The sequence below is a fragment of the Oryza glaberrima genome, chromosome 1 (assembly GCF_000147395.1).
Source record: "Oryza glaberrima chromosome 1, OglaRS2, whole genome shotgun sequence".
In the NCBI taxonomy this organism is placed as follows: Eukaryota; Viridiplantae; Streptophyta; class Magnoliopsida; order Poales; family Poaceae; genus Oryza; species Oryza glaberrima.
In genome coordinates, this window is record NC_068326.1 from 24,081,956 (window position 1) to 24,107,126 (window position 25,171).

The 25,171-nt window shown below is 48.6% G+C and overlaps 3 protein-coding genes across 3 annotated transcripts; 1 reads left to right on the top strand and 2 right to left on the bottom strand.

The window, feature by feature from the left end:
• Positions 1-634: 634 nt before the first annotated feature.
• On the bottom strand, positions 635-2,525 carry LOC127760767 (protein trichome birefringence-like 19). The gene is made up of 2 exons (XM_052285065.1): positions 1,801-2,525; positions 635-1,630 (listed from the first exon to the last, which is right to left on the bottom strand). Exons 1-2 carry the CDS (start codon positions 2,245-2,247, stop codon positions 863-865), a joined length of 1,215 nt encoding a protein of 404 aa, XP_052141025.1. The 5' UTR covers positions 2,248-2,525; the 3' UTR covers positions 635-862.
• Positions 2,526-13,720: 11,195 nt separating this feature from the next.
• LOC127770993 (protein trichome birefringence-like 21) lies at positions 13,721-15,293 on the bottom strand. The gene is made up of 2 exons (XM_052296773.1): positions 14,777-15,293; positions 13,721-14,676 (listed from the first exon to the last, which is right to left on the bottom strand). The coding sequence occupies exons 1-2, from the start codon at positions 15,203-15,205 to the stop codon at positions 13,924-13,926; spliced, it is 1,182 nt and encodes a 393-aa protein (XP_052152733.1). The 5' UTR covers positions 15,206-15,293; the 3' UTR covers positions 13,721-13,923.
• Positions 15,294-18,949: 3,656 nt separating this feature from the next.
• Positions 18,950-20,997, top strand: LOC127770989 (uncharacterized). The gene has a single exon (XM_052296759.1). The coding sequence runs from the start codon at positions 19,358-19,360 to the stop codon at positions 20,867-20,869; it is 1,512 nt and encodes a 503-aa protein (XP_052152719.1). The 5' UTR covers positions 18,950-19,357; the 3' UTR covers positions 20,870-20,997.
• The last annotated feature ends 4,174 nt before the right edge of the window (positions 20,998-25,171 follow it).

The window sequence follows — 25,171 nt, forward strand, 5'->3', positions numbered from 1 at the left end:
CTCCCAGCTCGCACCTTGCCTTTAATTTAGAGGCGGCAGAGCAAACCACGATCCATGTCAGATTCTGGATCGGAGCCGGGGTTGAATTGGGAACTCGCAACGGACGGAGCTGTGCTCGTGAGCGTCACCGCGTCAGTCTCGCACAGTCACAGACCGACTCACCGTCCCAACCCAGAGGCCAGAATACACAGGCACACCAACCAACGCCCCACGCATTCACTCGCCTCCAGCTAGGCCCCACCCCCCGCCGACAAGCGTAAGTGTAACGCGTACCGCCTGGCCTTTTCCGTTGTGCATGCCACGACGGCCACAACGCCAGTCGTAGTACTGCGGTACTTCGTCCCGGCGCCATCACTGCGATTGATTCGCGCAGATGCGGTGCGCGGTGCGCCTCACGGCTCACGCTGACTAGCCTCGACCGCACGGCCCAAGTGGAGTTACGCGCGCTTTTACTCGGTTTCTCCCGTACAAACCCCCACCCCAACTCGATCTGGGTTTATGCGACTTGCATTGTATTTGTAGGGGAGCGAGCGAGGAATCCGATACCTGGAACCTGGTGTAAAAAGTGTTGCTTTGCCTTTGTTTGTTGGTTTCAAGTATTGGGAATGAATGGAGTGACAGTATCACAGTGGTCTTTCGGAGGCACACTTTCGTTCACTCTTTCCGGTGACGATCCATTAAAAATTCGCGTCAGCATAAACGAAAAATGAAAGGAAATGAAGGGAAAAGAGAGAGAAAAAAAGAATCTATTGGGGAAGTTCGAATAAATCCTTGTCAAAACTGCTTTGAAACAACAGCAAGAGCAATCCTGTCTGTGCAGTAGAAGTCGCATTTACCGATGGCGAATTGGCGATCGATCGCGTTAGACGAGGAGCATCTGGAAGAGCATGTCGTTCCAGATGTCGATGGGGCCTGGCAGGCACCAGTGGATGCAGTCGTTGTAGAGCTGCACCTTCTGGTTCGGCAGGTGGCCGTACCGGCTGGGGTGGCCGTCGGGCCGCATCAGCATCGCCGCCGTGGCGTCCATGAGCATCATCCGCCGGCCCTTGGCCTCCGCGACCTTCTCCGCGGCGCGGTACTCCTCCATCTGCGCCGTGTAGAAGTGCAGGTCCCGCCCCTCCATCACCGTCTCGTTGCTCCGGAGCGGCTGCGTCCGCTTGCAGTTGCCGCCCTGGTCCCACGTCCCGTTCTCGAAGTGCGACATCGGCGACAGCATCCGCACGATCACCCGCCCGCGGAGGCTCTCCAGGTCGTTGATCGCCTTCAGCGCCACGCGCCACGCCCGGCGCTGCGAGTAGTAGAGCGTCAGGTCCGGCACGCCGTACTGCCTGCTGCAGAAGCTGCACCCGACCAACCGCCGCTTCTCGTAGAAGAGCGACGGCCTGGAGAACCAGTTGGCGGCGGACACCAGCACGTAGTCGAACCGCGAGATCTCGGACACCCACGACTGGTCGGGCTCGTCGAGGTACAGGCTCCAGTGGCCCGTGTGCGCCGGCCCGTCGTGGTCGGGCTCACGCGCCTTCACCAGGAACGGCGACCAGAACATGCTGACGGTGAAGTTGTACCCCCTGTAGTGGTACACCTTGTTCTGAGTCGTCGGGTTCGCCGACATGTCTTTGGGATACGCCACCTACAGTTGCCCCGTCCCAGAGAGGAAAGGAAAACCATCGGGTCAGCTTCTCGCCGTCTCAGGCCATTGTGCAAACATGGCAACGTCTCACGTTGTCACCACACACACACACACCCCCCAAAGAATTGAACTTGGCAGACTGAAAAGCCTGTGAAAGCAAGCACTCTTACCTGGGAGAGGAGGCAGAGCAGGGATTGCATGTGGTTGCGAGCCAGCGAGTCACCGACGAAGGCGAGCGACTTGTGACGGTTGAACTGTAGGAACTGCACGGGGTCGAAGCGGGGCAGCTCGCAGCCGGAGGGGCGCCACCGCCACTTGAGGAATTCGAGGTCGGGGCGGCCGTACTTGAGGCAGTTCTGGTGCTCCTGGATCATGTAGCACGTCTTGTGGTTGTAGTAGGGCGCGTCGGAGTCCGGCACCCACTCGCCGCGGAAGATGTCGCAGTACTTCATCACGCTCACCACCGGCGCCGACGACGCCAGCTTCGTCGCGCGGGGAACGGTCACGCCCACCAGCCCGAAGTACTGCGCGTTCGTCAGCAGGATGAGGATGGCCAGCGCCGAGAAGTACACCGGCACGGGGCCGAACAGGAACCTGAGCACGAAGTGGAGCTTCATCTCGCCGCCGCCCCCGCCGCTCCGGCCTCCGGCCCCTCTCCCCCCCTCTTTCTATATCTACCTAACTATGCCTTTGTAGTTACAGGTCACAACAATTCAGAAGCGAGAAGAACAATCAGGACCATTTGGTGCTTAGCTCTAGATTAGCAAGCAAAGCTAGCTAGCAGCGAGGGGAGAGCGAATGCCCGGATGGCTTTCGGCTTTGATGGCTAAAACCGCTCTTGCTTGCTCGCATGCTGTATCTTCTACTCCTTTGGCTTGCTATCTCGTCCTCCTCTTGAAGCCGGTGGTCACGAGAGGGTAGGTGCGCAGCTCATTTCAATACTGGCAAGTGGGGGCATGTCTGTCCCTATCACTATTTATTATGTAGCCTAAAATGTCCATCTAAAAATATAGTAATTTTCAGCTATATATCTAAATAAATATAAATAAATATAGTAACTTTTGGCTATACATCTATACACATTTATCCGGATATATATGGACATACTTATCCAGATATAGTCCAGATACATAGCTAAAAGTTATTATATCGTATCTGGACATACTTATCCAAATACATAGTTAAAAAACTATTATATTTTTAGTAAATTTCATAAATTATACCTACTATGGTTCAAGTGATATAAACCATACCAATTTTGGTATGTAGCATTAACCCAAGATATTATGGTTTTAATGTTTCAAAAAACTACACTTTTAATAATTTTGACTCTGATCTACCATACTTTTGAATTATACAATCACATCTCAAATTTATGAAAATTTTAACCATCATATAAATGTTACACCCGCTTTTAAATTAAATTTTGATATATAAATATGTTAAAATGATTAACGGTGTGGTTTTGTGAAACTTTTAAACCATAATACCCAAAATTATGTGTTACATGTTTGAATCCTTGTGATTTTGTACAACTTGACTATAATAGGTACTCTTTCGTCCCATAACATATTTATTACGACGAATCTAGATAGCCTTCTGCCGTTCAGATTCGTGCTGTCCAAATTCGTAGTATTAGGATATGTCTAGTCCAGCAGTAGGATGGAAGGAGCGGTTGTGTCCCCCCTTGCTTTCCGAACTTATCTATCTCGTTTTCCGCGTACATGTTTTCAAAACTGCTAAACAATATATCTTTTGCAAAAGTTTTATATAGGAAAGTTGCTTTAAAAACTTATATTAGTTTATTTTTTAAGTTTTTTACGCTACTACTTAATTAATTTTACATTAACGAGTGTTTCGTAACACGTGGCACACTAATGGAGGGTTTCCAACACCTTCTCCCCAGCACGGAGGAAATAGCAATATCTAGTTAGCGGTTTGGATTTGGTTTGCACTGCTTATGGGGCTCCCATTCCCTTGCCTATGGTGGCTGGCCAGCCATGTCCTCGCATGACCTATGTTGGATCAATACTCTCACCGCGTGCCATTTGCCGAGCTATCTAGCTGTAAACCCGCGCTGTGTCTACGACCGGCGATTGGGTCGCCGTCGTGCTTGCACAACCCGACCGGCCTGCAGCCGATCTCGAGTTATTACAAATAATCTTTGTTTTGTTTTATTCTCTACTAGTACTGGTTTAGTTGTACTGCAGAGGAATCGACCAACCGGAATGGAACATCCGAGATAAACAAAACAAAAACAACTGGATTACTTCTCGATAGTCGACCGATACACTCAATTCAATGAGAATCGGTTTGTCTGTTTTACCGGGGTGCTCGCCAGCAGTGGATTAATCTTTTTTTTATATAACCCAGGTGCGGATTAACTGGGAGTAAGAGTAAACTGCTGTTTTAGGAGACTGATGTGGGGAGATGCTTCTGGTCGGGCTACGGACTAACTTTAGAAATCACCATGTGTAGCAGGGAAACGGCACTTGGCCGGTCGTCCCGGAGTCCGAATAGCTCGAAGTAGCCATCACACGGATGGCCTGTTTGATGTTCTCTCTCGTTGCTTAGCTAACATCATCAAAACCGGAAGGAGTCGTGGCTCATTTCAGCACGGGAATCCCAGATCAGGCAGGTACTGAACTGAACCCGAAAACAAACCGTCCCAATGCGTCGTTTGAGCCTGTGACGAGACCAACTGCTGCTACTCGTGTACGAGTAGTACTGGAGCGGCGGCACCGTCAGAAAAAGAAACTCCTTTTTTTCGTGCAGCTAGCACTTACTCCTCATCATGGCCGGGCTCCGGCTACTACTGTACAGGGAGACACGGCGACGTGGCGTCGTTAGCCGAAACAGCTGGCCTTTTGGTTGGGCCGGTGCAAACGGGACCACATGCCTGTGACTTCGACGACTCTCAGTATCCGCTCTCCGGCCACGGCCAGTGCATCGGCCGGGTGAAACGGGCAAAAGAGGTGGGCAAAAACGTTTCCCCCGGGGAGCGGTGTGGGGCCGGCGGGCAAACGTTGCGCCACCAACCCTCGCCGGCGACGCGCGCACATGGCAGCACGGCTCGCGTGCGGGGCATGATGGGGGGGGACGATGCGTGCCGTAGGCCTCAGATCCGGCATCATGTTGTCTTTTTCCATCGATCCTCTCCGACGATGGGCGATGGCGATGATAACGCGACAAAGTGGTAGAGATGGGGTTACACCGATGGGCAGTGTCGCACATGCATGGGGGAAGGCGGGGGCCGCACGGCGGATTCGGCAAGGGAGATCCGCTTCCGTTGGTTTGCTTGTGCGCGAGATGGGCGTGCACTGCTGCCGGTTCTGGGCAAGGACGCCCATGCAGGGCACACGCATTCTCCCCGCGCGTTCCGGTCTGATGGATCAAATTGGCACATTAACAAACCGAAAGGCGATCGACTTGGCCAGACTGAAAGCCGAGGTTAGTGCCTGGGACGTTTGTGACTTGTGAGTGCCAAAAGTTAACTCTCAAAGTCTCAATTTGAAGAAACCATGATATTACGCACTAATGTGATAGGGTGGTGCCATGCTCACACCATAGAAAAAGGCTACCACCACACCAAGAAAAGAACTAGAATATATATATTTTTTGAGAAAAGAAGTGAGAGAAAAGTTCAGTAGAATTTCGGGGATGAATAAAGGCAAAAGCTTTGCTGGGCCTTTGGCATTTTGAATTTTGATCACGGTTGGGCCACTGCTGGCTGCCCGGCATGCAACGGCGTAAATTATCGAGTTGGTACTGACATCGTTCACCACATGGAGTAATGGAAGTAACTATGAATGCATGTGATCGGATGATGACAAGATCCAGTCAGTACTCGGTACTAATACCTGCTCCAAAAGCTAACCAGGCGCCAAATTAACTAATTTATCTCCAAAGATTAAAATCCACTTTGTGTTGTCCTCATGGAGTCTTCACAGCTAAACAACTTCAATAAAATGGTTCAAACTGGCGGAAGGCTACCACTTGCACTGCCCTGTGCCAGCAGCCATGGCCCAGCAGAATCGATCGCAAAGTTCTTTTTCTTCTTTTCCTTTTTACTGTTGGTATGAGATAAAATCCACGCAATCAGCTGCTGATATGCATACCAAACAAATCGTGCTCTGTAGCCAATCTGTACGTGCAGCTAGCAACCTATCATCACTACTGCAATGTCGTCCCCCCTTTGTAGCTCACCGACACCCTTGGGGTAGATTTCGATGCTTGAATGGCGCTGGTAAGTTGGTAGTATGAGACAAATTCCAATCGTTTCCAGCTTCCAACAAACTTTGGTGAGCGAGACAGCAGATGGGATGGTAAACAGGAGAATCAACCGGGGTGAAACAATCGAACCACAGGGAGCTGCAGCCTGCAGTCACAGGTAGTCCAGTCCACCGTATACGCCAGCTGATGCAGGTTTTGCCGTGGGTTTAGCCACCGGATTACACGCCTTGACTGGATGAATGAATGAATAATTGAAGCAGTCGAATGTCAACACAGAGCTTATAGCTGGATTATTATATAGTACAAGCTTCCGAATGGGATTTAGTTGGAACTTTGCCCTTTTTGTGTTCTTCACCTAATCGCTTGCATCAAGGCAGGATTTTTGGTTAGCTGTCACAGAATGAGGATGATCCAAAAGGATTTGCTTTGTCATTGATTTATCAAAGGAGTTGGCTAGATGACAATCATTGTATTCATGCGTAGTGGGACAATAGTGGATATCAACCTTTATATCCGGCCACACACTATTCATCCCAAATGCAACCGATTACGAAGACTTGCACCTACATTCAGACCGCAGCAACAGCCAACAGCCATGCAATGGTGCCCATTTTGGTCTCCTGCGTGGCGACGTGCTTCCTGCTGGCTAGTGGTTGGGGATTCAACTGGTTGACCAAAGCCATCGTATATTCGTATGTGTGATTATAAAAGACCACTTTATCTGAGTTCCGTGTGACGTCACTTCTTGTGTTGAAGTTCAAACGGGGTGCAAATTAGCAAGCCAGCTAATAGGATGACATTGAGGAATGAGGATTCCCGGTGATGTTGTTATCTATATAGGTAGATCATAACTTGGATTTGCACTACTAGATAGGTTGGAAATCTCAACATGGTACATTTTCCTGAGCGAACTGGATTCAGGATGATATAATGTAGATAAATCCAACCTTAGCAGCCACTCGGCCAGCCCAGTTGATACAAAGCCGCAAAAAAGCTAAGCCCACCTAAGGCCCACAATAAAATCTTACACAGAACAGTGCCCTGAAGGCGAAAATGCTAAGGGCGACCCCTCTCTTCTCCACCTGGTTTCCTTTTTTGGAACAATATTACTTTCCTATTTTAGTAAATTTATAGACTTAAAGTTTGTACACCTTAAGTTTACACATCTAATATTTAGAGACCTAAAGTTTATAAACCTAAAGTTTATATATCCGATTCAAATTTGAATTTGAATTCAAATATTTTTTAATATAGTATTTCTATACATTTAAAGTTTATAGGCCCAAAGTTTATAAGTCAAAAGTTTACATACCCGATTCAAATTTGAATTTGAATTATATCTGATTCAAATTTGAATTTAAATTCAAATATTTTTTTATATATAGTATTTTATACATCTAAAGTTTATACACTTAAAGTTTATAGACCCAAAGTTTATAAGTCAAAAGTTTACATACCCGATTCAAATTTAAATTTGAATTCAAATATTAGTTTATAGACCCAAAATTTATAAGTCAAAATTTACATATCCATTTTAAATTTGAATTTGAATTTAAATTTTTTATATATAGTATTTCTATACATAAATTTTTTCAATCTTGTGTTTTTTATTTTTTAAAAATTTATGGTGTAGTAGGAAGAGAAAAGCTTTAGCCGAGGCGTCGACGCGTCGTGCGCCACGCGTGTTTCCACGATTCCACCCGCAATCGCACGGCTGACGGCACCGGTGTGCAACCCCACGGGCACCGCCGAGCGAAAACTCACCAAAGACCACCCTTGCAGTGGTCTCGGGCCTCGTTTAAGCCACCGCCCCCGTTCACTGGTTTTTATTTTCACTGACAGGAAAGGGAGCCAAGCACTGAGGGCATACCTGTGACTCTGTGAGCCGGCAGAGTCGTCGGTGTGGCCGGGTGAATATGGCGGATTCGCGGCTTGGATATGGCACAGCAACGCCAGCGGAGACGCGGAGTGGCGTCCCCGCGGCGCGCCCCGAAGGCCCAATCGTTACAGCCGGACCAACCTGCGGTACGCGCGTCGTGGGCCGTGTCCTGCGACTTTGGAGTTTGGATTCGATGCGGTGCCTGTGTTGGGCTTGGATTTGGATACCTGCTGCTGTACCCGTTAGCCTGTGGTGATCCACCTGGGCTCCCCGCATGTACAAGTGTGAAAAGAAAAGGTCCACTTTAGGTGCCTCAACTATGGGTCGAGTAACATTCGCATCCCTTAACCGCAAAATCAGGTATAGAGCACCCGTCAACTTTTAAAATCAATGTAAATCAATTCCCTCGATGGTATTGAGAGCTGTTTCGATTGACGTGGTGCCTACGTGGCTTTGCTGGCTTGGTCTTCCTTTTTGAAGAATTCTCATATATTTGCTTCTAGCAGTTTAGAAAAACAGTTGACAAGTATGTAGGATGTTATATATGTGTCTATTGCACGTTAGTTTTCCATTAGTATGAACTATATATGTGTATTTACATCGATATTTTATTTAGTTGTAAACTCCCTACTCTTATTCAAGTATATGCTATGCGCAGTGCTTCTCCTTTTTAATATATTACACATATATTCTTGTATTTGATCGGGAATATGGTACTGTCCATGCAATTGTTACATGCACGTATAGACTTGAAAAATATATGAATTATAAATTAATGTGCATATGTATACAATTACGTGTGTTACAATGTACAAATCGGAGAAAATAATATAGATATATATGACGTCTAAAAGAACTACTGAGAAAATACACACTATACGTACGACATCTAAATGAACTACTGAGACGACACAAAACGTCTTAAGGGTGGGGTCTATATCAATTAGGACGTTTTACGTTGTTTTCTAAAAACGTTTCTATGTTTGTAGAGATGAAATTTCCTCGTCTCTAGCAGTGTCTTAAATAAACTATGTACGCTTTAAAAAAATGACTCTATATTTTTGAGACGGTCAAAACGGAGACGTTTCTATAACACTTTACAAAAATGACTCAATTGTTTGTGGGAGACGAAACAAAACATCTAAAAACTACAAACAAGGTGTCTTCTTTAGGGGTGGTTTGTTGTAGTGACATGGTTCTCCGTAGGACCGTGCTGCTGGCATATCCCATCATTTGGTCGGCGATGTACATTCCTACAAAACATGGAATCGAAAATTGTAGTGTACTAACATACTGGAACTAAAATATTTTGTGGTAAATTATAAGTTGTACCTGTTATTTATGGTTACATGATTGGTGGTTGACTGAAGGACCAATATCCTTGGCCTAACATCTCCAAAAAGCTTGGTCCTTGTGGTTGTGCGTTTTCATTTATGGACATTTGGTACATCCTCCGCAGGTGCAGCGCTAATTTAATATAGCAATATAAAGATCGTAAAAAATGAAACACATTATGTACAAAGCAATGTTATATGAAGCTCCATGCCACTGATCGTTCATACCCGTTGGAAATATGGGCATGCTAACTTGAGGTACATTTGCAAAAAGCAAATATGTTTGTGACTCAGTAAATTACAAAATGATGAACATTAACATGTGTGTTTATTGAACTACCGGAAAACGCTGCATGCCCTGGAAGGAACTGCGAGCTTCCATCTTCTATACGCATCGGAGGAACCATCTGGCTGGATCCTGCGAACGCAAACCCTCCCTGCCATTCACTGGTGGCACTTGCATGCGGAATTGAAGGGATCATTGTTATACTACCTGCAATAATCTCTATAGGTGAATATTGAATTAAAAAATAGCACCAGTTGATCCATGTCAACAACAAAAGCAGGACCGTCCCATGGAGAAAAATAGTAAAGCTTGGTTTTTCTGGAGCTTTTCAACGCCTGCCTCACATGTGTGAGAGAACAAAGAAAATTAAAAAATGCATAGGGAATAGAACTAACAATAGAGCTATCGAAATAGAAGGCTTTCCAAGCAATCCATTGTCCCACACGGCACATAACTGTAGAAAGGTTTGCAAAGTTCAGAAAACAAAAGGCAAAACCACCACCTAATTTTGGTATTTTCTGAAAATTAGTCCATAAAAATAGTGTGTATTGTACTTTTAAGTCCCAAGATTAAATTAGCATTGGGTACAACAATTGATTCTATAAGTTAGGACACTTGACTATGGATGAAAAAGAGCTAAATTTTTGGACGATTTTCAAATACGTAGAGCTTTTGTTTAATTTAGAGAAATGTTACCATAACTATAATGCTTAAAAATAATTCGTGCACCTAATATAATTCAAGTCCCACAGGGCGGGCATGCGGGAGCGCCGGTCTCGCGCTCCCAATGGCGGGAGCACGTCGGTCCTGCACGACCAATACACGCAATCGACCCGGTCCCGCATCGCCAAACAGCGCGACTGCGCTGGTCACGCTTCTCCAACCCGCACGACCATGTGGGTCCCGCGCAATTCACCGAATCATTGGTTGATTTATTTTAACTATGCGCAAAAGTTTAGCAGCAATTTGTTGCTGCTAAAGTTTAGGAGTGATTGGATTTTTTTTACTGTAGTAATGGCCTGAATTCATGGTCCGTTTCAAGCTGTTATACATGGACCTTAATGTTAGGCCATTGCCCTAACTTTCATCCCATATATATGGATGGCCGCACTGTCTATCCAAACCTTCATCCCATGTGTAACCACTAGTGTACAACTTCCTAGGCCATTGGAAGATGGGCCATGGTCTATTATTTTCCCTTATGACGAGGAAGATACTAGTTAAGATAGAGCATAGGTTCATCTTTGCATTCGTCTTATCACAAAGAAGACTAATTTGACTCCCTCAAATAGTCAAATATAGGATGGATATAATTCATGTCTCTCAATTATACAACTGGGTATATCAATTCATTCAACTATTTAAATTGATGCGAGACAACTCCCTCGTCTCATCTTCTTGCTCACCCCTCCCCTCTCTCTTTTTCTCTCTTCCTCATCAAGCTCGGATCTCCAGGGGTAGCAACAGAGGCAGAAGTGAGGCAAACACAACCTTGGTTATCGTCGGCCTCCCAAGGTCCAAGCCGAGCGGAGTTGGGGACAAGGTCCTCCTTGAAGTTAACCAAGAAGCAGTTGCTGAGAGCGGGATGACTGACGGGCAGCAGCAGGGTAGACTCCCATCCTCATCCATTTCGCCTTGCCTCGATACCTCAAGGACTAGGCCTCCGCTGGCTCTTCACGCCACAGAGAGTGCTCTTCCTTCCTACTACACCGCACATAGTGTTGGTTGAAGATGGGAGGCGGTAGTGGCAGGAGGAAGTACCATGGAGAGGGGCTCGACGTGCACTAGACTATCAACGGAAAACTGCGGTTGTGGCCACCAAGGAGAGAGGTGCTCCCTATGGCCATCCGTTAGAGTTCGTCATTGAGGTCAAAGACATCGACGCGGTGCTCCCTATGGCCATCCATTAGAGTTCATCATTGAGGTCAAAGACATCGACGCAGTGCTCTAACGAGCCGTAGAGGATGCCCTCCTCATCGTTTGGGTTATATGTGAGGCTACCTATGTTAGATCTGAGCTCGAGCTCGTCATGGTTGGGGAAGATAGAGAAGGGAGAAGTAGGCACTAACATGTGGGACCCATGTTTTTTTTTATTTTTTTCCCTTGTCACTTACATTTGAGCCCCACGTCTATTTTTATTTCCTTCAGTAACTTAGCTACCACATGGGTACCACATAAGTGAAAATCGCCCTTAAAATATCTATCATTTTCAAAGTTTTAATAATTGAAGGGAGATATGTTTTGTGATTGAAGGATATAATTAAATAAAATCCGACAAATTGGACTTTTTTCCATTCTGGTCACCTTCCAGGAGAACAACAATGCAAATCTAGCAGAAAAAAGCACAAGAAAGGTCCCTCATCTTGTCATCGGATTACAAAATCATCCCCCAACCACAAAACCAAATATATGTCATCCCTTAACTTACAAAACCGGATCACTTTGGATCCTTAGGCGGTTTTGATCCCGGTTTTATCCTACGTGGCAACTGAGTTAGTGTGGGCCCCATACGTCAGAGTGACCACGTCATCATCATCTGTTTTCCTCTTCTCTCCCTTCCTCCTTTCTCACCCGCGTGGCCTCCTCGGTGGTGTCGAACGCGCCAAGACACATGCGCTTGCTCTGCTGTGAGATGTGGATCTCCGCCCCGTACTTCCTCCACGGCTGCTTCCTCACCCCGCGGAACTTCCTTTCTGGCACCACATCCGCACCCGCTGCCAAAGCCGCCGCGTCCACTGCCGCTTCCGTCTTCTTCACCGGACCGACACATTCTAGCTAGAGCTAGCCGCCGCTGGTGCCACACCTGCCAGCTACTGCGCGATGTGGATCTCGTGCACGATCTGGGGAGGTGAGCCCGCCACGACGCGTCATTGCCATCGTTGTCGCCGGATCTAGGGAGGTGGACGGTGGGAGGGAGTTGGAGAGGTGGTTGGAGGCGAGGTCGAGGACGGCGAGGAGAAAGGAAGAGGAGGGAGCAGCTACCTTTCTCGACGCGACGAAATTGGGTTGGGAGGAGGGGGTGGCAATGGCGCCCGACGGTGGAGAGGAAGAGAAAGACAGAAAGGGACGGATCAGAGGGGGAAGAGGAGGGAGCCGGAGAGGAGGAAGGAGTATCTCCGCCCGCGCCGCTTTCTGTGCTGGCCGTCGCCCGCACCGCTTTATCTGCCAGCCGTGCCCGTGCCGCTTTCTCCGTCCGCCGCTGCCCGCCGCTATCTCCGTGTTGGCCGCCACACGAGCTGCTCTCTACGCCGGCCGCCGGCCGCCGGCCGCGCCACTTTCTCTTGTCGATCTCGCACCCTCCATGAGATGGGGAATAGAGGAGGAGAGGGGGGAAGGGGAAGAAGAAGTTGAGGTGGTACTGACATGTGGATCCCACGTGGGTCCCACGCTAACTCAGCTGCCACGTAGGATAAAATAGGGGTCAATGCCGCTTAAGGACCCAGAGTGATCCGGTTTTATAAATTGACGGATGTCATATATCCGGTTTTTCGGTTGAGGAATGATTTTGTAATTCAGTGATAAGATGAGGGACGTCAGATATACTTTTTCCATCTAGCAGGCCGCAAGGACACAATATTGAGAACACAATTTACAGGGAAGAGGATTGAAGAAGGGAATAGCTATATATAGTCAGGATTCAGGAGACCTTTTGAAGGAACGACACCATCATACGAGCCCGCTACCCGCTCTTTTTTTTTTTCCTTTTTGGGCGGCTGGAATGCAGTTTGCTGGCCACTTTTCACTAGTCGATCGGTGCTTGCACAATCCCGCGGATTAAAAGTGATATGAGATTACTTCACAATCTGTATGTTCACGTTCATCTACGCGAAGACAATATTGGTATATTTTCGAAATGGGTTCATGATTATGAACAAGTGTGAGAATAGTCATCTCTATGTCAAAGAAAAATCTAAACTGCAGAGTGCAAAGGCAGCTAACAGGTAGAAGCTTCTGACCTGTAGTAGCACACAAAGGCAGTTCTAAACTGAAACAAACTGTGCAAGACAAAACACTTCAGTGAACATACAGTAATTACTAGCAACAACAGTCAACGGCAGCACTCAATTGGCAGCACTCAATTGTTAGTTCACACCAAAATTGAAAGTTTGGTTGAAATTAGAACGATGTGATGAAAAAATTGAAAGTTTGTGTGTGTAGGAAAGTTTTGATGTGATGGAAAAGTTAGAAGTTTGAAGAAAAAGTTTGGAACTAAACAAGGGCATATTGGCATACAAAACTTTTATGCATTCACGAAAAAACACTGGCGCGCCATCAGGCTATGACGACGTTGTAGAGTTCTAGGCACACGAATCTTTGGTTAGGGCGTTTCAAGTTGGTACAAGCGCCACAGCTTAATTTGATGAGATGCTTCTGCATAATATGGACGAATTTAGTCCCAGGGAGCCTTGGCTCAATCGTACATGACCAAAGGACACTTTGTATATCTCGAGGCAAAAAAAACTAAACTACACCAATTGAACCACATGACCACCAATTAACTTGTGTGTGTTACTACTTAGGACAAATCTTTTTCTTTCAAAAAGACTACTAATGAGATCGATCAATCTGAGAGCATGTGGAGCAGCATGTCGTTCCAGGCATCGACCGGCCCCGGCAGGCACCAGTGGATGCAGTCATTGTACAGCACCCGCTTCTCGTCCGGCCAGTGGCCGTACCGGCTCGGGTGGCCGTCCGGCCGGAGCAGCATCGCGGCGGTGGGGTCCATGAGCACCATGTCCACCCCGTTCGCCGCCGCCTCCCTCTGCGCCTCCCTGAACTCCTCCACCTGCGACGTGTAGAATTCCAGGTCCATGCCTCCCATGGCCGTCTCGTTCCCCCTGTACGGCCGCGTCCGCCGGCAGTCGCCGCCCTTGTCCCACGCGCCGCCCTCGAAGTGCGACATCGGCGACAGCGTCCGCACGATCGCCTTCCCCCTGAACCTGATGTCGTTGATGGCCCGGAGCGCCGTCCGGAACGCCATCCGGTGGGAGTGCCGCAGCGTCAGGTCGCTGGTGATGTTGAGCGCCACGTAGCTGCCGCCGACGAGCCTCCCGTTCTCGTAGAACAGGGACGGCCGCGTGAACCAGTTGGCCCCCGAGAAGATGACGTAGTCGAACCGCGCCACGCGGGCGAACCACTTGCAGTCGGGCTCGTCGAGGTACAGCTTGAACACGCCGGGGCTCTCCGCCGACTCCTCCGTCCTCACCAGGAACGGCGACCAGAAGATGTGTATGGTGAAGTTGTACCCCTCGTAGTACAGTATCTTGTCCGGGTCCGTCTTCCCCGTCACCGACACGTCCTTCGGCGTCGCAACCTGCCGTCGCCGGCCGCGCGCCACAACTGATCAGGACCATGGACGAACAGTCGAACACAAAGCAGAGAGCGACACACAGAAATCAATGGCGGCCACTTACCTTGGACAGGAGGCAGAGGAGAGACTGCATGTGGTTCCTCGCCAGCGAGTCCCCGACGAAAGCGAGCGTCTTGTTGCCGACGAGCCGGAGGAACTTGTCCGGGTCGAACCGCGGGAGGTCGCAGCCAGCCGGCTTCCACCGCCACTTGAGGAACTCCAGGTCGGGGCGGCCATACATCATGCAGTTCTGGTGCTCCTGGATGTAGGAGCAGGTCAGGTTGGTGTACTGCGGCGAGCTCTCGTCGGGCACCCACTCCCCCTGGAAGATGTCGCACTTGGAGATCGGCGACTCAAAGTAGGACATGTAGGAGGGGAGCTCGGAGGAGCTCATCCTGCTCAGGTACGGCACGCTCTTGAAGCAGGAGAGGACGACGAGCGCCGAGAGGAACACGGCGGCCGGGCCGAAGAGCACCTTGAAGAACAAAACCATGGCTGGCTAGCTAGCTGCAAGCTTGCACCTTCGAGCAGCAAGTGACAGTGCTCACTTAGTGACATTAATCTGGGGTTGCTTAATACCGATCAACAAAGTCTGACCTGCGTGTTTCAAGTTTCAATTCTGGCCTGGGGTCACAAAGAATTCATTCGTTTCAGTACCTGAAAATGGAGGCGCGTGCAAAGGGAACCTTCAGATCGATCACATGCTAATCATAATACTATATTGCAAGTGCCCAGAGTAGCGCATTAGGCTACTCTATTTTGAATTAACTTTTCTTACTCCTAAACCTGTCTAAAACCACAAGCTAAGACATTAGTCCAGTTTTCTTAAGCCGCAATACTAATTAAGCCGGTGTCAGCATCATTAAAGTCTTTTCAGAAATTGAAATCCGAGCTTTGAAACTCAGTACGAGTGCTCGGTGAACTCCGACCAGGTCAAGTTCTGGAAGAAGCTATTGCCGGATTCACGCAGAAATTGATCAGAACCTTGGGGAAATGAAATGATACAAAGGGATGGCACGTCGGCATCGGTTTAAGGACTCCGTACCTCGCAGTCAACTGGCGAGTTGGCATGAGAAAACTAAGAAGAGATCGACGTTTACTACTAAAGAAAAAATAAATGATATGATTAACGATCTACGATCCCGTAACAGGTTCTTGTTTAGTCTTACCGAGGAGTTGAACTTCGCGATGGAGGGGCAGCGTTTGCTGCGGTAAGTTGAAGCTTCGGTTTGAGAAGTGTTTGTTTAATCTGTTCGAGGAATCCAAGTGATTTTCGTGTTCTCTTCCCTCGCAATACGTTTGGACCAAAGCAGCAGATGTGTATTAGTCTATGGTCAGAATTCTGAAGAGGAAGGCAAGCATTTCGACTGTGACTGAATCAGTTATTAATAAGACAGATACAGCACACGATCAGACGATCTTTTACCAAATTCAGTGCTATGGATCGGCATGTGAAATTTCAAATGCCTATTATAATGCTACTGTATCCAACTGGTTGGAGGATCTCTCTGAAGACTGAAGAGATACAAAAGCAACCTCACTGAAACTGTTCTGCAAGCAAGCCTTCTGTGTCGACTGTCGACCGACCGGTATATATGGAATCAAAATCACAATGCAGGTGCATTTTTCAGAACATAAATAGGAGTACCAACGGGAAGACGCTGTAACCATTTACTAGGCGTGTAGCTCCTGGCAGGAGTTTTTCCCATGCCAAACATGGGAAAAAATGAAAATAGACCAATATATATTTTTTTAGAAAAAAACAAATTATAAACGTAGATGCTCACAACACGTGCACATTTACACCTATAAATACAAACACCATATCCGTATGAGCACCTCCAAAAGATTAGATCGGTATATCTTTAAATTGAGAAAGTCACTACGATACATTGTCTATAACTGAAAGAATAATTATAGCTATAAATATGAGCACCCGTGACAAATCTAAAACTTGAATCCGGGTGGACATATTTCATCATAAATAACCTAACCAGTTAAGTTATGCTCACTTGACAACTGAACCAAGGTTTTGCTGTTGTTTCTCACCAAATTCAACTTTCAGCCTCAACGAGCTGTGATGTCCTAGTTGTCAACAAGAAAAGGATCTCATAATCTCATATCCTTCGCAATTTGAAAGGATCTCACACAAGGCCAGCTTGATAAGTCATTTGGATGGTCTGGGAATTTAAACCATCCATATAGCCCGAAGACAGGCCTATTATCCTTGAGAATCGGAAGCCCTAATTACAGGCCCATCATCCCTAGGAAGCACAGCCCAATGGTTGAATCCCAAAGAGGCCTCAGATTTGTTGCGAGGAAAGAACTGATGGGCGTTTCTTCTCGGAATAAGTTCACTTCATGACCCTTAAAAGTGATCGAAATCTAATCCATGACCCCAAACCACAAAACCGGATATCTTGACCCCCAAATTCTTAAAACCGGTGCAATTTGACTCCCTGGGCGGTTTCGCTGACGTGGCGCCTACGTGGCAGTATTGACTCGATCTTCTTTCCACGTGGCGTTGAGGTGTCATTAGAAATAAAAAAAAATGCGTGGGACCCATCTGTCATTCACACACAAAATAAAGTGGGGCCCACTGACATGTGGGCCCCACATGTTATCCTCTCTCTCACTACCCTTCTTCTTCCTCCTCTCTCCGTTGTTTCTCTCTCTCTCTCCGTTGACATGAGCCGCCGGCAGGAGGGGGCTCGAGTGCCGGCGGTGGTGGGTGGGTGCCGGAGTGGTGGTGGCGGTGGGCGGTGGACGGTGTACCTCCGGCGACGGGCGCGGGAGCAGCTCCTTCTACCGCACCGGGCCTCGGGCGAGTGGGCGACGGTGGGGAGCACGGGCGGCGGGAGCTAAAGAGGCGGCAGCGGCAGCGGACCTTGGGCGAGTGGGCGATGGTGGGCGGTGGACGGTGGGGAGCACGGGCGGCGGGAGCTAAAGAGGCGGCGGTGGGCTGCTACCCGCCCCCTCCATCTCCTCCTCCTCGTAGTCGTCGCCGTCGACCTTCCCGACCATGTCGAGTACCAGATCGAGACCAGCCGTCCGCCGCCCCTCGTACGCTCGCCACCGCCGCTGCTCTCGTCTCCGACCTCGTCGGCTGCGGCCATAGCCACCACCCACGGGACGCGTTGCCGCCGCTCCGAGTCAGCACGCGGCAGTGCTATCGCGAGCGCAAGTGCGGGAGGAGGCACTGGCGGCGGTGGCGGCGGCGACAACACACAAGATCGGCGGCTCCGCCTCTCCCCTCTCCCTTCCGGCCCTTACACACCGCCGCCGCCTCTCATGTCACCCATCACATCCGTTCCTCCCTCACCTGCTCTCCTCTCTTCTCCTCTCTCCACTTGGCGAGGCCGATGGCGAGGCCGCCGCCACCGCTTCAGCTTCCGCCGCCGCCGCCGCTCTGGCCCCCGCCCGCCGCCGCTCCAGCTCCAGCCTCCCATGCTCCCCGCGGCCAGCCGAAGGAGAGAGGAGAAAGAGAAAGAAAGAGAAAAGGGAGGAAGAAGAAAGGGAGAGAGAGGATGACATGTGGGGCCCACATGTCAGTGGGCCCCACAATTTTTTATTTTGTGTGTGAATGACAGATGGGTCCCACGCATATTTTTATTTCTAAGGCCACCTAAGCGCCACGTCAATGCCACGTGAAAAGAAGACCGAGTCAATACTGCCACGTAGGCGCCACGTCAGCGAAACCGCCCTCCAAAACCGCCCAGGGAGTCAAATTGCACCGGTTTTAAGAGTTTGGGGGTCGAGATATCCGGTTTTGTGGTTTAGGGTCATGTATTAGATTTCGATCACTTTTGAGGGTCATGAAGTGAACTTATTCCTTTCTTCTCTCTATCCTCTCTGGCCCTGCGCGTATTACATAGCCCATGAAAGTGGATTCTAAATTTTCTGAGAGGACATACCATCGTTATTTGCATGTCAACCAAACCAAATGGTTATGAAAATATTTGAAAAATAATCAAAAAGATATTTTAATATATAATAAATCACTTCACAAACATGCAAGTTAAAATTTAACTTTTATGGATTGCAACAGAAAAAATAAATTAAACTATGACTAGTTAACACATATTCCTAGTCAAATTTGTTTTTTTCGTTGCAACTTGTATAATTTAAATTTGACCTTGCATTTGTGGAGTAATTTATCACATATTAATCTAGTTTTTTGATTTTTTTTTTAATTTTTCCATAACCATTTGGATGATATGCAAACAACGAGGGAATGTTCACTTGAGAGTTAAAAATAATTTCCCCATATCCAATAGTCCATAAGTGCAAAACTGAGAACTGATCTTCACACGAAAATCTGAAACTCTCACTGGAGTAGTAGACAAATAACACAGTCCGGTGCTCCAGCATAAGTGATGATCACATCCAAGCTGCCATGGCCAATTGCCATCTTCCAAAGTAACTTCAGCCATGGAAAGCAAGCATGGAGCATGCACCCAAGTCAAAACCCTGCATAGCACTCCATCCTCCAAAAGGTCTGCAAAACTCCTCCCTAAAGACTTGTACATTCCCTGATTTTCCCTCATCATCCCATCTCGTTTGTTCTTCACTCTGTGTATTATGCATCAGTCCATGCATTCATGCTGCATGATCGGCTAGCTAGCTCTGCTCGCGCGTCTACGTGATGGCACTGATCAGCTCGCTGCAGAGGCCAAGGAAGCCGAGGTGCCCTTCCCACCCAATGCTCTCCCTCTCCCCATCCCTCGTCTGCCTCCTCGTCCTCCTCCCCTTCCTCTCCCTGCTCCTCCTCCACCGCTCCGCCTTCCCGGCTTCATGTTCTCCGCTCCTCGCCCACCTCACCGCGTCCTCCTCCTCGCGCTCCTCGGCGAGCGGCTTCGCCGGCGGCGACCTACGTGAGATCGAGTTCTCGTGGAACCACCTGCCGTTCAGGCAGTCCAGGCCGCCGCCGGCGAGGCTCAAGATCGCCGTGTTCTCGCGGAAGTGGCCCGTGGCCTCGGCGCCCGGCGGCATGGAGCGGCACGCACACACGCTGCACACGGCGCTCGCGGCGCGCGGGCACCGCGTCCACGTGTTCACCTCCCCGCCGCCGCACACCGAGGCCGCGCCCCCGCGCTCCGCCGACGGGCCGCAGCTCCACTTCCTCGATGGCGACCCCGGGGTGTGGCGCTGCGACGAGGCGTGGAAGCTGTACGAGGCCGAGGCCGAGAACGACCCGTTCGACGTCATACACTCGGAGAGCGTGGCCGTGTTCCACCGCTGGGCGCGCGGCGTGCCCAACCTGGTCGTGTCGTGGCACGGCATCTCCCTGGAGGCGCTCCACTCGGGGATATACCAGGACCTCGCCCGCGGCGACGACGAGCGCATGTCGCCGGCGTTCAACCACAGCCTGGCACAGTCGGTGTACCGGGTGCTGTCCGAGGTGCGCTTCTTCCGGAGCTACGCGCACCACGTGGCCATCAGCGACGCCGCGGGGGAGATGCTGCGCGACGTGTACCAGATCCCCAGCCGCCGCGTGCACGTCATCCTCAACGGCGTCGACGAGGCGCAGTTCGAGCCGGACGCGGCGCTGGGCCGCGCGTTCCGGGAGGACCTCGGGCTGCCCAAGGGCGCCGACCTGGTGCTCGGCGTCTCCGGCCGGCTGGTCAAGGACAAGGGCCACCCGCTGCTGTACGAGGCCTTCTCCAAGCTCGTGCTGCGCCACCCCAACGTGTACCTCCTCGTCGCCGGCAAGGGGCCGTGGGAGCAGCGGTACATGGACCTGGGCCGCAACGCCAAGGTGCTCGGCGCCGTGCCGCCGGAGAAGCTCAAGGCGTTCTACAACGCGCTGGACGTGTTCGTGGACCCGACGCTGCGGCCGCAGGGCCTGGACCTGACGCTCATGGAGGCCATGCAGTGCGGCAAGCCGGTGCTCGCCACGAGGTTCCCCAGCATCAAGGGCAGCATCGTCGTCGACGACGAGTTCGGGTACATGTTCGCGCCCAACGTGGAGTCGCTGCTCGAGAAGCTGGAGGCCGTGGTGGAAGAGGGCGCCCGCCGCGCCGCGCAGCGCGGCCGCGCGTGCCGCGACTACGCCAAGACCATGTTCGCCGCCACCAAGATGGCGCTCGCGTACGAGAGGCTCTTCCTCTGTGTCAAGAACGACACTTTCTGTGCCTACCCAGCTGAGTTCGATTAGTTCGTTTATTTTGATCAGCGTACGTGTGTTTATTTCATTGAATACTCTATTTAATAATCACAGAAATTAAACTATATTAATCTTCGTATTTATACTCTGTATTTGGACCTCATATAAATATCCACAAAGTACATTGGTAAATGCAGTAGATAGTGTACATTGTACGGATGCTAACACGACTTTTTCGAGTTGACCGATGCTTTTCAGGTAAGCAAAGCAACCGTGCAAACTGGGTTGACCCGGACGGCCGCAACTGCACATGTGTGGCACGTTGGAACTATTGGTTTACATGAAAGTCGTCGTCTCCTTTTTACGCTATCCATTGTCAGATGTACTACCGATTTGAGACGACTTGGAGAAAATTTCATGGGTTTTTCCTGCCACATATCAAGATGTTTAGTCCCCACAAAAAAAAAAAGAGGACACTTTAGTTCTATCGCTTTGATACTACCACTGGTGGAGAAGCTATTTTTGGTCGGTCGGCCGAAATCCACAATAGTCTCAATTCCACTAAAAACCGGGACTAAAGATGATCTTTAGTCCCGGTTCTAAACCTGTCAGGCCTTGTCAGGCTCCCCGGGATCTTTACTCCCGGTTGGTAAGACTAAAGATCCTAACTTTACTCCCGGTTGGTGTTATCAACCGGGACTAAAGATCTAGAAGATGTTTTCAACGCTTAATATATAATCCTTCTTCCCTATCCTCTCCTCCACAACCGCCTTGCACTTATCCTCTCAGATCGATCTCCCTCTCCTCCCTCTCAAATCGATCTCCCTCTCCTCCTCCCCCTCCGTCTCCTCCCCTTCCTCCTCCCATCCCCGGCCCTCTCCACCCCGTCCTCCCTTCCCATCCGCTCAGATTGATCTCCCTCTCCTCCTCCCCTCCTCCTCTCAGATCGATCTCTCTCCTCCTCCCCCTCCCCCTCCTCCCCTTCCCCTCCCATCCCCGGCCCTCTCCTCTCCCTCCTCCCTTCCCACGCAGCAGGCGGCCGGCTGGGCCACGCACGGGCCCAGTGGCGAGCGGCGGCAGGCGGCAGCCGCAGCCGGCATCTTTTTTTTTTTTACAATTTGTGATTCACTAATATGTATAATTTTATGATTTGTTGCATGATCTGAGATGTATAATCTGTGATGTATTTGGTTTGTGTGTAGTTTTTTTAAGATTTGTGATGTATTTAATTTGTGTGTATAAGTAACTTAATATTTGTGATGTGAATGTTTTGGGATGTTACTTTGATTTGAGGTTTGATTTGGGATATGTATCCCACTTGATTTGGGGATATGTATCCCACTTGATTTGAGAGAAAATATAGGGATTAAACTCTAGCTAAAAAACAATGAAAAAAAAGAGACCTAATGGGATTGCCGCTACCCTCTCTTTAGTCCCGGTTGGTAACACCAACTGAGAGGATTACCAACCGGGAGGACTAAAGATGGATCTTTAGTCCCGGTTATGCCCATCTTTAATCCCGGATTCATAGTCCCAGTTGAAAAACCGGGACTAAAGGGGTTACCAACCGGGAGTATAAATGATTTCTCCACCAGTGTACCATCCATTACTTGAGAGGACAGTATAAATTTTATGATATGGCCCATTGAATTAAAAAAAGATAAACGTTTATATTTAGGCCTAATTATTTTTCTCAACTCCAATTCAACTTCCTCGTTTTCCGTTAGCACGTTTTCAAACTGTTGAATGGTGTGTTTTTAACAAAAAGTTTTTATATAAAAGTTGCTAAAAAAGCAAATAAATTCATTTTCAAATTTATAATAGCCAATACTTAATTAATTATGTGCTAATGAGGTTTCTCGTTTTGCGTGAAAAAAATATATCTCTAAAACACCACATCGAACGGGGCCTTATTTTATTTTATTGATACACCTCTGGTTTTTTAATTCTCGATGCTTTGAATAATATTAAAGTGAAACAATTATAACTGTGACTACTAATAACTTTCAGTTTGGAGACACTGGAATATGATGTGTAGGTTGGTCTTACAAAGTTCCTTGAGAAAATTAAATATTTATTTATTTTTTCTATAGTATAATATAACATCATAGTTAAAAGATATATCTGGAGACCCTGTTATTATCCGAAACATTAAGAATTATGGAATTGGAGTAGTAGAGACCATTGTAAAATTGTAGCGAGGAGTTGCAAAAACAATAACCTTAGTAGTAGGTGCTGCTGAGTAAGGATCCAATATCCACAACATATATAATTCACCTCCGTAAAACGGCTAGATGCAACTACAAACAAATTAAAATTACCACCAGATCCTTTTGAGCTACATATGTATGAATATTCCTGTTGTTCATGTCTAGGGTCAAACTACTAGCAAATGGAAATGCGGTCACAAATGGGGAGGAAAAAAAAGCTGTAAGCAACTAAGCACACGTCGCAGATATATCAAATACATGAATTACAAACGACCCCTCAACACAAGTACACGCAACTCAAGTCATCTTTGAATATGAACAATGGCCTATGTTATATACTCTCCTACTCCCTCCGTTTCGAAATGTTTGACACCATTAACTTTTTAGCACATATTTGACCATTCGTCTTATTCAAAAACTTTTGTGAAATATGTAAAATTATATGCCTACATAAAAATATATTTAACAATAAATCAAATGATAGAAAAAGAATTAATAATTACTTAATTTTTTTGAATAAAACGAATGGTCAAACATGTGCTTAAAAAATTAACGGCGTCAAACATTTCGAAACGGAGGGAGTACCTTTCAAGCTGTGATCGACGGATCGGCATAAAAATGGATCACTTCTCTTCTCTGCGTGCAGACGAGCACTACCTGGCAAAACCCTGAGCCTGATCCTCATCGGCATCCGCCTTTCCAGTTGACGATCGATCTGGCCGCCGTCCGCCGGCCACCGCGTCCTTCCCGGTGAGCCTCTGCACGATGGACTTGAACTCGGCGCTGTCCGCCTCGATGTGCACCGTCTCGATGATCTTCACCACCGCCGGCGGCGGCGGCGGCGGGCCGTGCCTCGTCGTCTCGTCAGCTCCTCTCGTCGACATCTATACCTCGCGCGCCGGATCGGAGCAAACACAGGGGTCGGCAACACGTACTGGAGGCCTCAACTCTCGGGTAAATAATGCGCAGTACTGCTCTTCAACCGTACGTACGTGCGATCGACCTCCTTCTTATAGCTCGTAACAATGGCAGGCAAGCGTCGTCGCATGCACTCTCGCACGTTGAAATGGTCGGTCAGATTGACAGAAGTAGTGGTACACGAGACTTGAGAAGGAGCGCCTGGAGAACAATTTGGCTACTACCAAGCCACTTGGTAGAGTTGGTATGTACTTGCCACGACAGCGACATGACGGCGGTCGGCACCGGCTGCAGCGACCGTACCGAGGAGTAGTAGTAGTAGGCTAGTAGCTTCGCACGGGTTGACCCGCGAGGAGAGATCGCGGCAGTTGCGCGCGCCACATATTTTCGTCGTTGAAGTCAGTAATACCGGTGCGTACTAGCCGGCAGTTGGCTGCTGCTCACCGATTCGGTCGGTCAAAACGGGGCTTTTCGTCACGTACTCACGTAGCTACCTTTCTGTCGCTGCTTGCCTATCGACATGCGTCACCGCTTTGGCCCCTCGGTCAAAACGGACCTTTTCTTCAGCTAGCTAGCCAATAGCCATCTTTTTATTCTCGCAGTTTGGCTATCGACATGCGTCGGCGACCAATGGCAGTGAAAGGGTGATGCCAAAAAAACGTGGGCGCATTGCTATTCTGGGAGAGGCAGAAAGTTACATGAAGTAATCAACTGGTAAGATCGATATTTATAGTCAACGGCTTGCTGCTCAGCACTTACGCTATGTAGAGTGAGAACTGAGAAGTAATCAACATTACGAAAAAAGAAAAGAAAAGCAGATTCGTGACAGGACACGATTAGCACCAAACGAAACATTACGGCTTGCAGCTCAGCACTTACGCTATGTAGAGGGATAAGTAATCACATCACGAAAATGGAAAAAAAAACAGAGCAGATTCGTGACAGGAAAACGATTAGCATCAAGCAAAACATTTGTGTCATCTATTATTATTAGTCGCAGACATGCAAAAGCTATGGTCACACCGTCACACAATGACAGGACACCGAATACAAAAACTGCTCCCAGTATGGAAAACTTCTAAAACACATAGGCGTGGTGATGGTGATGGCTTTGTTGAAGCTGGCTTTCTAAAACACATAGGGAGTCATCCTCAACAAATGCAGCAGAAGCACATCACATAACATATTGACATCTAACAATAGAATAGAAACTCAAAACAAATGT

What these genes read in the sequence shown, in the direction of transcription:
- LOC127770993 (XM_052296773.1), bottom strand. Translation starts at nt 15,205, where the DNA reads ATGGTTTTGTTCTTCAAGGTGCTCTTCGGCCCGGCCGCCGTGTTCCTC. An exon ending in TCCTCTGCCTCCTGTCCAAG is followed by an intron (nt 14,677 to 14,776) that starts GTAAGTGGCCGC and finishes CGGCGACGGCAG; the next exon opens with GTTGCGACGCCGAAGGACGT.
- LOC127760767 (XM_052285065.1), bottom strand. Translation starts at nt 2,247, where the DNA reads ATGAAGCTCCACTTCGTGCTCAGGTTCCTGTTCGGCCCCGTGCCGGTG. An exon ending in TGCTCTGCCTCCTCTCCCAG is followed by an intron (nt 1,631 to 1,800) that starts GTAAGAGTGCTT and finishes GGGCAACTGTAG; the next exon opens with GTGGCGTATCCCAAAGACAT.
- LOC127770989 (XM_052296759.1), top strand. Translation starts at nt 19,358, where the DNA reads ATGGCACTGATCAGCTCGCTGCAGAGGCCAAGGAAGCCGAGGTGCCCT.